Here is a 14,158-nt window from a genome sequence, read left to right on the forward strand (position 1 = left end):
TCGTAGCTTATCGAGAATATTATATTTTATGGGTATGATTCAAGCTTATAAAATAATTTTTATAAATTTACAATAGATGGCATTGTTATCCATAAATCGCTTCGGGTATATTTGCAACTCGCTGACAAGTGGCTTCACTTCTCAGTGTGTGTTATTACGCCGAAGTGTGATAAATAAGTCTTCAGTGCATTGAAAATGCCTCAATATGTATCGTATAAATAACACTTGTGTGTACTTTTCCTTGTTTACTTCGACTTGAAGAAAAAAAAACTGAATGTCATCGAACGGGAATATTGGTTTTGACGTTTTAGAAGGCCTGATTTTGATACCGAAGACAAAGACAAACAAACACCAATCAAAAGCTACTGAACCATTTTATGATGATAATTTGAAAATACAGATGCATATGTATTTGACAGGGCTACCAAAATATTTATTTTACCAAGTTGGTAGAAACTGCAACACAAGAAAAGATTTAAATCATATACATATGACGACAGATATTTGATTTTCCACTTAAACTTTTAATAGCTCTGTGGAATGAAAAGTGTATCCGGTACTGTACAAAATTACATTGTGAGATTTGAACAAAATCTTCATAGTTTGTTTTTAAAATAACATTATAAACTTATAAACACGTTCCACTGGAATAATTCAAACAGCTATTATACAAAATCTGTGTGTAAACATAATATATTAAGTTACTTTTGTCAAAAACACCCACGAGTTGATGATTCGGTGCAGTGTTGGAAGAACATCAAGTGTAATAAACTCGAGTTTTTGCGTTGTCCATCGACAGTAATCCGAGTGGACTGCACATGATGAACCCGCTCCAAAGCGTGGGAAAACGCAACAGTCGGCTGACAAGGTTATGGCGTCTCTATTTTGGGATGCGCATGGAATAATTTTCATTGACTACCTTGAGAAAGGAAGGACCGTCAATAGCGACTATTACATAGCGTTGCTTGACCGTTTGAAGGATGAAATTGCCTGAAAACGGCCGCATTTGAAGAAAAAGAATGTGCTGCTTCACCAAGACAATGCACCGTGTCACAAGTCAGAAAAAGTACGGCAAAAATCTATGAATTGAGCTTCGAGTTGCCTCCTAATCCTCCGTATGCTCTAGATCTGGCCACCCGCGGCTATTTCCTGTTCTCAGATCTCAAAAGAATGCTCGTTGGAAAGATATTTTCGTCGAATGAAGAGATGATCGCCGAAACTGAGGCCTGTTTTGAAGCAAAGGAGAAATCGTACTATAAATATGGTATCGAAAAGTTGGAGGGTAGTTATAATCAGTGTATCACCCTTGAAGGGAATTATATTGAATAAAAAAAACCAATTTTCCCAAAAAAATTTGTTTTACTTTGGTAGGCCGGATACGTTTTATATTAGAATGGTCTTTTTGCTGTAATTAAATTTCCAATGTTCAAACTCTACCGGCTAGTTAACGTTTTGCAATATTTTAACATTTTTGTCTTGGAACGAACGTGCAACCATTTTTGGCATCCATTTAAAATAATATTCCGAGTACAGCAAACATATAGAATGCTCATTCTTCTCTCAAGTAGTTTTTAAACAATAGCCATCTAGCCTATTAGCGAAAATACGATTGGAATACCAGCAAGGGCACAACAATGTTATTGTTTAGCATGCCAACTCTTGACAGAACATCTTATAAAGATGCTAAAAAATGGGTCCATTTATTAATAGCATCATAAGATACATTGTCCTTTCGAGATGGAGTCCGTAAATTGTCTGAAAGTTAAAAAAGTTACGGCTATGGATGCCCAATACTTTGAATAAAATTTTTTGTGCCGATCTTTTGTTAAAACTAACGTAAAAAAAGTTATTGTTATTGAGCTTCAAATGAAAAAAATCCTTTGAAACTATTTTATTGGCTTAATAGTACTTTCTGTTGATATCGTTTTGGTACTCGAACGTCTATCACCTTCAGGTATAGTTATATTGATGTCTCCTAATACACTGTTGTAAATCCCTCGTTATCTATAAAATAAAATAAGATTTTTCATGTTCCGAAATTACGTGGGATAGTAAATTTATAAAATAATAATATTCTAGAGAATTATCTAGAGGGTGTCCAATATAATTGCATGGAAAATTAATTTATCCACGAAAGTATAGTGCCGTAATAAACTAAATTTTAATTCAACGATTCTCAATGTGTTTAAGTACGATTGTGTTAAGTTTCGACTCTATATTAACACATGTTGTCGTGTTTATAGGATCTCAAACACACGTAGCGCCATTTTGGAGCTGTTTCGCCAACGATAACGCCAAGTAAAATTATTCGCTCAATATTACGCAGTCCACTCTTTACTGGAGTTGTTGGTCGTCGGTTTATCTGATATCCAGATCATGGCTTCTAAATTACTACCAACAATTGGTACTAAATGAGTTAGTCTAGGGAAGACAACAAGTTAATTTCCTATGGCCCAAGTTGAAGACCATTTGATTGAAATTGACCCCAAATTGATATGATAGAATATTCTTTCCGAAGCCCATCAAACCCGTTCTTAGACAATTTCCGTAATATTCCATTTATCGCTTTATACGAGGGTCACAATTTATATTTCGGGAATTGGCAACACTTTTGTCATGTGAGTCCATTTGAGGGTTCCTTCGTAAAGTTTGACATTTTTGACGATATATCTACTCAGAACATTTTGTCGCACGGACGCTATTTGTTTATTTTATATTTAATTGAAAGTTTCGTCTCGGCAAAATATGGAACTGAAACGTAAATATTTGTAAACATCGTGCAATGATTTTTTACGATTTTCGACGTGGATTATCATAACAAGAGTGCGTCAATCAACTTACTTTGACTTTTGGCGATGAAGCTCCATCAAAAACCACCGTGTATCGCCGGTTTAGTGAATTCAATCGTGGTCGTAGTTCGCTCTCCGACGAGTTTCGTGAAGGTCGTTCAAAAACGGCTGTTGTGACAGAAAGCATCGATGCTGTGTGCGAAATGATTATGCAAGACGGTCATGTCACCCATTGTGAGATTGAAGCATCCCTAAGCATTAGTTCCACCAGCACATATGCGATTTTACACGAACACTTAGCTGTGCGAAAGTTATGTTCGCGTAGGATCCCACACAATTTGACAATCGCTCAAAAAAAGGCTCGTGTCGATTGGTGCAAAGAAATGCTTAAGAAATTCAATCGCGGTGCTTCGAAAGACGTTTATAAAATCGTGACAGGGTGGCGCAATCCAAAAAAAGTTGTTCGTGCACGAAGCACTTAAAAGAAAATGGTGTACTGTTTCTTCGGGAAAACTGGTCATATTGTAACAGTGCCTCTAGAAGATCGTAGAACAATAAATTCTGATTGGTACACAATCATTTGTTTGGCAGAAGTCTTCGGTGAAATAAGGACAACAAACAAAAGACACCGGATTGTTCTTCATCATGACAATGCAAGCTCTCACTTATAGGCTCAAAAAAGAGACTATTTGAGTACTCAAAACATCGAATTGATGGGCCATCCGCTGTACAGCCCCGGTTTGGAAACCAATGAATTCTTTTTGTGTAAAAATAAACTGCGTCAACGATTTTCATCGTTTGAAGAAGCTATCGAAGCGTTCAAAAACCATGTTTTGAAGACACTTCATTCGGAATAGAATAAATGCTTTGAAAATTGGTTTAAGCGTATGCAAAAGTGTAACGATCATCTTGGCTTGTAGTATGCAGTACTTGGAAAAACAATAAAAATATATTTGCAGCTTAACAGCTTACTCACCAAGCATAGTGCCTTCTTATTATTACTTATTCTGCAGTATACCTTAACTGGCACACGGTTGGGGCTTGTTTAAGTTTTACCAAGATTGACTTTTTCGAAACGATATAGCCATATTGCTAGAAGGATGGAAAACGTTTGCATAAAATGGTTTTTATTAATATATGTTGTACCAATTTTTGTCCATAAATGTTTTTAATAATAAGACAAATTCTTTTCTCAGAAATATTATATATAATTTCATGAGTTCTATATTAGAACTAGGAATGAGTTCTTGCCAAGCTATTGCCAGTCCAAGTATTGACCTTAATTTTAATATTATGAGACCTAACAGTGACTAATGTTGTAGGGATATTGGCAATGGAAAAATATCGATATTACGATATATCGACCATCCAAGAAGTGGAAGAGAATGAACCGACAACACTTCTGCTAACCGTACCAGACCATCTAGAGACTAGTCCATCGAAATTCGACAATCTCCATGAGAGATGTCGCCCGTGAACCAATGGGTACGGAACGATGGAAGAACGGGTAGACTTCATGGACGAGAAGCTGTTCACCATTGAGCAACTCCAAAAGCACCAAAATGACAGAACCCGGTCCGTTGATGCCGAACGTCAGCCATCATCGTGAGAATTTGTAGATTGTCATGGTCTGGGGCGAAATTTGCGCTAGCAGCAGGATATATCTTGTTATTATGGATTAAGAGGTCAAAATCAATGAAGAAGTGTGTCGTCGCGACCTTCTCGAGGCTCTTGTCCTTCCATGAGTTCAGCAGCACTTTGGCAACGTGAATTAGATTTTCCAGCAGGATCCCGCTTCGGCCCATAAGGCAAAAGTGGCGCAAGATTAGTGCCGATCATTTTCCGGACTTTATTACATTGGCAGATGCCTGCCTCCCTGTTGTCCGGATTTCAACCCGATAGACTACCGCATATAATCTATTTTAAAAGCCAGGGCTTATGCTACATGCCGCCAAAGTTAGAAGTCGCTGAAATAACTGCTGTAACAGGAATGGGATGGATTGTGGCTAGAAGACCTACAGCCTATAGCTGGAAATTTCAAGTTACATTTAAACCTCTATATCGCCACAGAAGGTGGCCACTTTGAAACCGACTATATTATTGCTAAAGGTCCATGTTATAGTTATTCATTGTTATTTTGCTAATTTATTCTGATTTAATTAAACTGTCACTTAAAAAATTTCAAAAAATTCTTCACAAAATGCCTGTTATTAACTATCTATTCTATATGGTTAATTGATAAATAATAACAACATATTTATTATCAAAGTTGATGACTTGATGAACCTCGTATCACCTACATCTATCTTGCAGATATTTCCGACAGTAACATTATCCATTTTGTCTATTTTCGGTGAATTAAATCTCCTTGTGTGCTCCCAAGGCAGATATTTTGTCAGTGATGATGACGATGTTATGGTTGTCAGATCGATTCAAGAATATTTCATCGGTTTTGACTAAATCTTTGTTGTGATGAGGAAACGTTTGTAATTCTTGGACAATAGTTTATTTCACTGTTGGATTGTGAACACAATTCCTATCAATTTTCGTATTCGGATTAGAATAAAATTAATTTCTAAGAATCCATTATCTGCATCTGGTAGCGGCATCACAGCTCATGGTAAGTGATAGATTTGTTATTATATCTACAATTGTTTAAGATTTTATTAACTTATTTCGGATAAAAATTGAAATTTTGAATATTATCAAAAACTTTTATGTCATAATACCTTGAAAACAAGTATGAAATTTTTCTGCACAATATACGTTGCGCAAAACGACGTCACTTGAAAACAACTATTACATTTTTGAATATTGATTTCATACATTAAACATTTTAATTGAGTTCCAATAATAGCGGCTGATAATAAGTCGTAGTTATAACTATAAAATAAATTTCCACCCATAAATAGAGACCCCGTAAATATTTGATAACCAACAAAAATATCGGTTATTTGCGACTGTGGAACTATTGGTGACATTGACATTTTGTATGAGGGAACAAACCATACAAAACAAACATTTCCGTCATATAAACTTACCCTGGGCTTCCACAAATAGTTCCAAACAAAAACTAGACAAAGCGGTCCAGCTGTTTCCAATTTTTTGACCCTAGTCTGTCTGTCTCAAACAGAAATTCATTTTTATAGATAGCCTGTTTATTAAAACAGTGAACTCACGTCATCTAAATTGATGACGTTTAGATGTCGCAATGTTGCTGCATCAACTATGAGCTCATTATGGATTTGGAATGTAACAAAATTCTAATCAACATAAATTAATGAAGCAAATATATACCGTAGGAATATATTTTAATTTCTATGTATTTTTTCTGCTATATTTGTAAAATAGTTAGTATACCTTCACTCCTTACACATTTTAACCAAATGCTCATGTATTGTTTGTATTGTTCATGATATCATGATCTTATACCCAGAAAGATCTATTCGGTCGCTGTCTCTCTCAGAACGACTTTTCAAGTGAATAACAAAGATGTTAATTTCCAACCTATCTACTACTTGTTCACGATTCCACCATTTCTCAATTTCTTCTTTAGTGTAACTGATCGAGTTCATCCAAACTGAATATGTTATATTAGACAATGTTTCTTTCCACAAATACAGAGAGTTTTTGCTTGTATATCCATCTAAAACTGCATGTCTATTATAACGACTCTTTTCTCTATTCCTATTTCCAGCATAAAGAACAATATATTTGCAATAAATATCATGACCAGCAAAACCTAATCAATTATTATTTCAATCTTAACTTTTTTCATCAACTTTTGTTGGTTTTACACTATTTTTAGTATCACCTTGTCATGAGTGACCCAATCTCCCAATCTGAAATATCCATGTCTCATCTAAATGCACAGATTGAAATAATAAGTCTTCCTTGATTTTATTTTAAGGCTCCAAGGGATACAAAAGAGTTAAATGTAAATATAATGAAACACAACCCTAACCTACAAACTGTTATAACTGTGTACTGAATTGTAGTTTTAAGTCCTTCGATAACATATGCATTAGATCTATTATAATCATAAAATTAATTATATTTGACAACAATATTTTTGTTTAGGTAATATATTTATATTAGAATTTTGTTGTATGTCGAAGCCAAACTGAATTAAAACTCATAGTTGATACGGCAACATTACGAGATTTTGACGTCACAAATTTAGATAACGTATGTCGAAACTTCTTTGGATACACTATAGATATCTTGGATTTTGTGCCGAATTAGTTAAATCAGACGACATTATTTTGTGATATGCCTTTCGATATCATAAATCTAAATTAATTCAAATTTCCACATGAACTTTTAAATACAGTAGCAGTTTGTAAATAGAATCGATTACATGACGGATATGCCTGGGATAGTAAGATTTAACTATAATTTAATATAACCATATCCCTCAACAAATATCGGGTCTATACTAAAATTATTTACCTGGGTAGTTTCTCCAAAGCAAAACCTTACGACATAAATTCCTTAAGATTTATGAGGCAGGTACAGGAATTTTGTGGATAAGTTTTGCCTCCATTAAATAACAAACACCCAATAAAATTCAGGATCGATATTGCTTGAATATCTTTATACACATAATTGTTCTTCCCATGTCTATATAATGGAATTCCTCCTAAACGTTTGGACACATTTTGACGACATTCTTTGTGTGTATTTATGTTGATTCGAAATTGGTTTATAGACACATTTGCACCCGGTAGGTGAAGCTGCGATAAGGTCTCAAGATTTTTCAAAACATATTTTTGATTTCAACGCGCATATATCAGCCAGAGTGACATTTTCATGGTAGTGGCCTTAATAAAGACGGTCACTATATATATAATACATCAAATATTACATTTAGTTGACATATTATTTGTAAATGCTTTTTTAAATATTTTAATGTCGCTTTTTACCAACGAGGGTTTATCTGTTACCGGAACTACAGTTTAACGTGGGTTCCGAACTACGGTCCTCGGCATTAACGTCCGGTTAATGTTTTCCGGTTGACCAAACTTTCACCATACGTTCAATTACCTGGTACCCGGGTATAGCCACTTATAGCGTGGCAGATATGCAAGTCATTAGTGTACTGAATAAAAAAAAATCTGTGTAAACTGGCTATGTGGAATATGAAATAGGGATACAGTTTTTAGTCCTCATAGAAATAACAATAGCCGAATGCCAAGCCAATCGATAAAAAGCAATTTCAACATATGTAAATTATAATGAAAAAAATCCAGAGAAAAAACAATTGGAGTGGAAAAATCTCGAGCTGCAGGAATTTTATGCATTCTTGGCTATTTTTATAACTTACGTTAATAACTCCAATACTGGCAATGCAAGGGAAATGTGGCAGCCGTATTTATATCCATTGTATCGTGCAGCAATGAGTATCAATCACTTCTGGAATATTATTCGTTTTATACTATTTGATGATGCCAATACTCGAGCTCAGCGCTTGGAGAATGATAAAGCTGTTCCAATACGAGACATCTGGATAATGTTGAATAGTAATTTAGCAAAACATTATAAGCCAACAGAATACCTGACAATTGACGACCAACTTCATCGATACCGAGGTCGAACTAGATTCACTCAGTATATTCCGTCAAAGCCAGCTAAACATGGAATTAAAGCATGGTGGATATGTGATGCTGCAAATTCATATCCACTTACTGGATAGCTTTACACTGGAAAATTGAAAGATGGTCGTGAGAAAAGCGTTGGTGAAAGAGCTGTCAAAGACTTGGTGGCACCGTATAGAGGATCCGGTAGAAAAATTACAATAGATAATTTCTTCACTACTCTTCCACTGGCAAAATTTTTACTATCTTGGAGTATTGAGTTTTATAACTGGTCTAAAGCTGGAATAGATACGATGGATCAAATGCTTGGTAGATATACTACAAAAAGATCAACACAAAGGTGGCCTTTAGCATTTTTTACAATATTCTCGATTTGCCTGCCTTGCATGATGTATTCTGTATTATGAGAATAATAAAATGATTGTTAAAAAATCGTATGAAAGACGATGATATTATCGGCAATTGGGCACAGAGCTATGTACTCCGTTCGTTGAAAGTCGTTCGAATAATGCACAAATTATGAGGCATTTCTCAACAAAAGTGGCGATTGAATCTCTTCTTGGTCGAGTTATCAATCCGAATGCACATCAGCGAACATCATCTGTATCATTCACACCCAAGACCCAGCTCAATTCAACTGGAAGGAAGAAGATTACTGGTGTATTCTATGAATGTCTCCAAAGTGAATTTAAAAAAACGTCGCAAAACTAGAAAAACATGTTCGGTATGTGAGAACCCTATTTGTGACGAACACTGTATTACAACCACGACATGTGAAAAATATACGAAATAATTTAATGTTCTTCCATTTTTATATGGCAAAAGAATAGAATACGATAAACTATAATAAAATTAAATAAAACGGAGCTATGTATTTCTTACTTATTATTTTTGTTATTGTTTATAATAAGAATTATTGTTTAATTATTATTTAAATAGAAAAAATTACAAACTATGTTGTCTATTAATTAAAAGAAATTAAAAGTCAAATTAACTAAATACTTTAATAAGCATTCTCTTAAGTGTGTATAAACCCGTCGTTCATATACATTAATCTTAGTGGGTACCTGGATACGTGGATACTGAACGGGCGGGGTATCAAGTTTGATAGTTAATAACTTTTATTAATTAATTGATTGTTAAAATTTTGACGAAAAATGGGTGTCAAATTACTTCAATTTTGGGGATCCAGACGGCCATAAAAAAAATTTAAGGAGAATTTAATATATTTTACCTGCGGATTGAATTGGTTACCCGGGTGCCCGGTCATTGACCGGATGGTTAAGCCTAACGACTGGCGAGTGACCAACTTAGAAATCATCCCAGAAGATATCCGGTCTTACCTAGCCTGTTCACTGCCGTGACCGGGATTCTTTTCCTTGTCGGTTTTTGCACTCTTACCTAGGAGAATCACAAATATTAAACAATCACAAACATTAATATACGACCTTGCCCCAGCAGACCCGCGACTATCGCAACAGTAGGAGGACCGTCCTGTCGCCTTTACCACTGCTCCAACAAAGTGGACATTTTTAAATTTTAAATGTAAGACATGCTGTCTTCGATAGGTCAATCTAATCTGGAATTAATTCCCGTAACACTAATTTATTCATCCCGCCTGAAGATATTTGCTAATGTGGCCTTTTGATGAGATATGATGTGTGTAAACTTACAGTAATATATTGAATGGTAAAAATAACATTTCCTACATATGGTAATATTGTGAAATATTATCATTATCAAAATAATGCAAAAATGTTTTCTTCTAAATACAGAGGTAAATCCAGTCGTTACTATGCATTAGGAAACAAATCACTCTTATTATTAAATATGCTACCAGAATTATTGAAAACACTATTACCTGGAGCCACATTTCAATCTGAATTGTTTTTGCGTGATTTTGTAATGCTTTTTAAATTCATTTCATTTTTACTAGTCGTTGCCGACTAACATTCAGTTTGACCCTAGAACAACTTAAATCTAGGTATATATCTGGGAGGACCTGTCTCAGTTTCTAGCGCAATAACGTTTATCTGCTAATCTTTTGATATCTATTAAATGCACCTCACTAGACTACACTACACTAGACAAGATCTAACGGTTTGCTTCTTTTAAGTCTGTGTCCTACTCTGGTGTTATCCAAGAGTTGTATCATTTCGATATTGACATGGAGTCTGTCCTCATGTCTTTTTGCAATTCTCTTGATTTTCTGAGTTCCAGTCGGCATCTGAAGGTCTCAGTGTAAGTAATCATACCTCGGTGCATCTATAATAACTCTCAGGATTTTGTTCAGGAAAACTTATTCTATTTATATTAGTTTTTGCGGAACATCGGTTTCAATATCTGAAAGAACTCCAGTTCTTTCCTTTGCTTTTTTACATGTTCCTTCCAATGAAGTTGTGCATCAAGATTACTTGTTATTATCGCTTATGCGATCTGATTATATGTGAACTGTACATGCACAGATTTACTTTCGTTAATTAAAGTTGTTCAAGTTTGGATCCAATTATTTATATTAGCACTTGCCTGTTGTAATTTTCGTGTGACTTTTCCGTTATTGTCTACGACACCAATAATCGCAGTGTCATCAGCTAATGTAGCCATCGCGATAATTTTCATTTGTAGTATGTAGAGTAAGTAGAGAATTAAACCCAATATACATCCTTGTGGTGCTCCTGTTTCAGCTTATTTTTTGTAGAGTAGGTTAACTTTTGTTTGAATCCAAACATACTGGCTGTACGGTAAAATTTCAATAGATTATTTTGTTGTTTCTGTAACATTTTCTCTGGCTTATCAACAAGACCATCATGTCATACTTTATCAAAGGCTTGTGCTACATCTAGGAATATGGCTAAACACAATTTTGACCTTCATAATTTTTTTTAATTACATCTGTTGTGCTATGCACTTGGTTAATCATCAAATATTTTCTAACAAACTCAAACTTATGTGTAAGTATAAGGGTTTCTCTCTGTAATCGGTTTTATCACTTTCAACAGGACTTTAGCAAATACTGGGAGTGTGTAACAATAAAAATACTTCAGAATGATGTTAGTCGCAATTTTTAATTAACAGCTAACGTTCTTTGCTTTCATTGTCTGATGCCGATCCGACATTTTTGGAATTTTTGCTTTATGGACAAAGTGGAGAGAAATTAGCAAACGCTGTCTATACAACCACATCGAGCAGATAACAACATTTTAGCCAATTGTTCAACATTGTTTTCAATAGATTACAAAACCGCAATTACCTTGTTATCATGCAATTAGACAAAGCACCAAATGGACAGCGGAATATGGAGGATATAATATATCAACTGTCACCTATATGAATATCAAGGTTTACTTACACAGCGCAAAAATGTAGATCATTCAAGATAATCGTAGATCTTACGCTGCTTTACATTATTTATTGATATTTAGAAAGAAGCATATGGATAACATTAAATAAATAAACCTGACAACATGTGTTTGGAAAACAATTGAGTATACCTCGTATATCTCTAGACTGATTCATGTTTTTCTACGCTTGTTGACAAAAAAATCAAAAATTATTTTCATTAGCATTCATTGGTGCAACAAGTGATTAGTTGGGGGTCTCTTATATATATATATATATATATATATATTATTTGTATTTGTAATACATTCGGATCATAAAAACTCTAAAAATATTTGCAAAACACTTTCATAATTTTCGTTTTAGTAATTTAAATATTATTATAGTGTAATAGAATTAACTTTAATATTTAGTGATGCCACCCTTTGATTTAATGCGTAAGAGCTTCTATGCCTCGAGGCATGCTCTCCTACATGTTTTCGCATCTTCCTGGAGTTTGGAGTTGCGATGATATTCCCTGATGAGATTTTCAATTAACTGCTGCTTGGTGATAATCAATTCTTTTGCAACCGCCCATTTGGTGAGTTCCCACGTGTTTTCTATGGGATTCGTGTCTGGTGAATTCCGTGGTCAAGGCAAAACAGTGAATTTTTTCAGCCAAACACACAAAAACCCCTTCTGGCTTTGTGACATGGTGCCGAACAATGCATCAAAAGATAACTGTCATCGTCAGGGAACCATCTGCGGTAGTAACCGAGTTTTTAATACTTGCTTGTCTTGTCTCGTCCAGTCTTGTTACATTGCCCCTTCTACAATGTACTGGCGTCTCATGTCTTTGGTTGTGCACTATCCTTAATAATTTGTTTTATTTTCTGCGTACTGTTGTTTAAATACCAGGGAAAGCGTGCAAAAATTTTGCAAAATCAGGGAATAAATATGCCATAAAACTATTATGTTCATAGTCCATTATCGCAGCTCATCATTCTGTAGTAACTAAATATTTTTTCAATGAAAATTCAGGTAGGCATTAGTCCCGAAAAAACTAGTCAATATCTATTATGGGAAATGGGTATCGGCGAGAGGTAACAGGTAGCTTAAATGTACATGATTCTTGCTCAAAATAAGTATACTCAATTTATATTATGCAACTAGCAGACCCTATCTCACGTTGCTATGGGTACTATATATCTTAAATTATAATTTACGATTAAGTTACGATTACTTCATTCAAAATGCTATAATTCATAAACTAATGATCATTAGTTTGTGAATTATAACATTTTGTGCGAAGCAAATTTTGTTATTACGAAGAAAATTGATAAAATAAATAAAAATAATTTATTTATATAACGTATATCATATAACATATTTTATATAATTAAAATAACTACTCTATTGTACTTTTGAACTGTGAACTTCTACTTAGGAAAATCGTAGTATAACGTAACATAATTTTGAATTATCATAAGTTACATTATTAGCATTATTAGTGATGAATATTTTATGAGATTCATAATTAGAATGTGGATTTGTCCTTTCCATAATTTGATTAATTAATTATTCATTATATACACGTAAAAATCCTTTACATTTCAAGAAATATTACAATTATAATTGTTATTGTCGCCATAATCGTTAAAAAAGCCATGTTTTTATTGAAGCTTCTTCTTCAATGATAATAATGTATCTTGTTTTCCGTTAATTTTTTTATTAAAAATTATATAGAGTTAAAGTACGGCACTTCTTCAAATAAACGTTATTTAAAATTTAATAATGTAAGTATTTATTTGATGGAATTATCATATTTTTAGTATTATAAATGCTAATTTGGTAAATTTTTGATGAAACTAAAAACAAACATCATAAAAAACGGTACAATAATTATAGAATCGCTTGTTTGGTTTTCAAACGCAAGGCTCACTTATTAAATTGCGACTAGTTAACAATAAATGTTTATTGCTCCTCTGGATTCGTAGTAGCCATGGATACAAAGAGATATAAAACTAAATTCATAACTACCTGAAAAAACTCTGCTGTCTTGTGCCAACTTCAAGGCCGTTCGAGTAGAACGGTCTGAAGCAATTACTAAAACTCAAGTTAGGGATTTAGTTACGGAAAACTGAAAAATGGTATAAAGGGCAATAAGTTATAATGGGTAACATGCATAATTTGAATAAAACATACATATTATCAGAAACTAACATACTTGTATAAAATATACAATAAAATATATTTTAAGTCACATAAATAATTACTGTAGTGTACTTTTAAAGCGTGGAATCTACTTTAAGCGAACAAGAATGCATAACGCTTCATCAAAGTTTTCATTAATTTCATAGAAATATTGCTACCATTTTCACGGTCTTCAAACTAGTGATATGTTGAGTATTTGAATTGAATCTGTTTATTAAATGTTGATCATTTAACTCCTTA

At 33.8% G+C, this 14,158-nt stretch overlaps 2 protein-coding genes across 2 annotated transcripts in view; both read left to right on the forward strand.

The window, feature by feature from the left end:
- The window catches only part of Hs3st-A (Heparan sulfate 3-O sulfotransferase-A), a 480,225-nt gene that overhangs the window by 23,842 nt on the left and 442,225 nt on the right, over positions 1-14,158 (forward strand). The gene's annotated exons all lie outside the window — the stretch shown is intronic.
- On the forward strand, positions 7,150-8,484 carry LOC143190793 (uncharacterized). Its single transcript, XM_076395362.1, has 3 exons — positions 7,150-7,170; positions 7,250-7,301; positions 8,042-8,484. The coding sequence occupies exons 1-3, from the start codon at positions 7,150-7,152 to the stop codon at positions 8,482-8,484; spliced, it is 516 nt and encodes a 171-aa protein (XP_076251477.1).

The sequence above is a fragment of the Rhynchophorus ferrugineus genome, unplaced genomic scaffold (genome assembly GCF_030347505.1).
Source record: "Rhynchophorus ferrugineus isolate W39M unplaced genomic scaffold, kcgeb_rfMv2 rfM2, whole genome shotgun sequence".
Lineage (NCBI taxonomy): Eukaryota > Metazoa > Arthropoda > Insecta > Coleoptera > Curculionidae > Rhynchophorus > Rhynchophorus ferrugineus.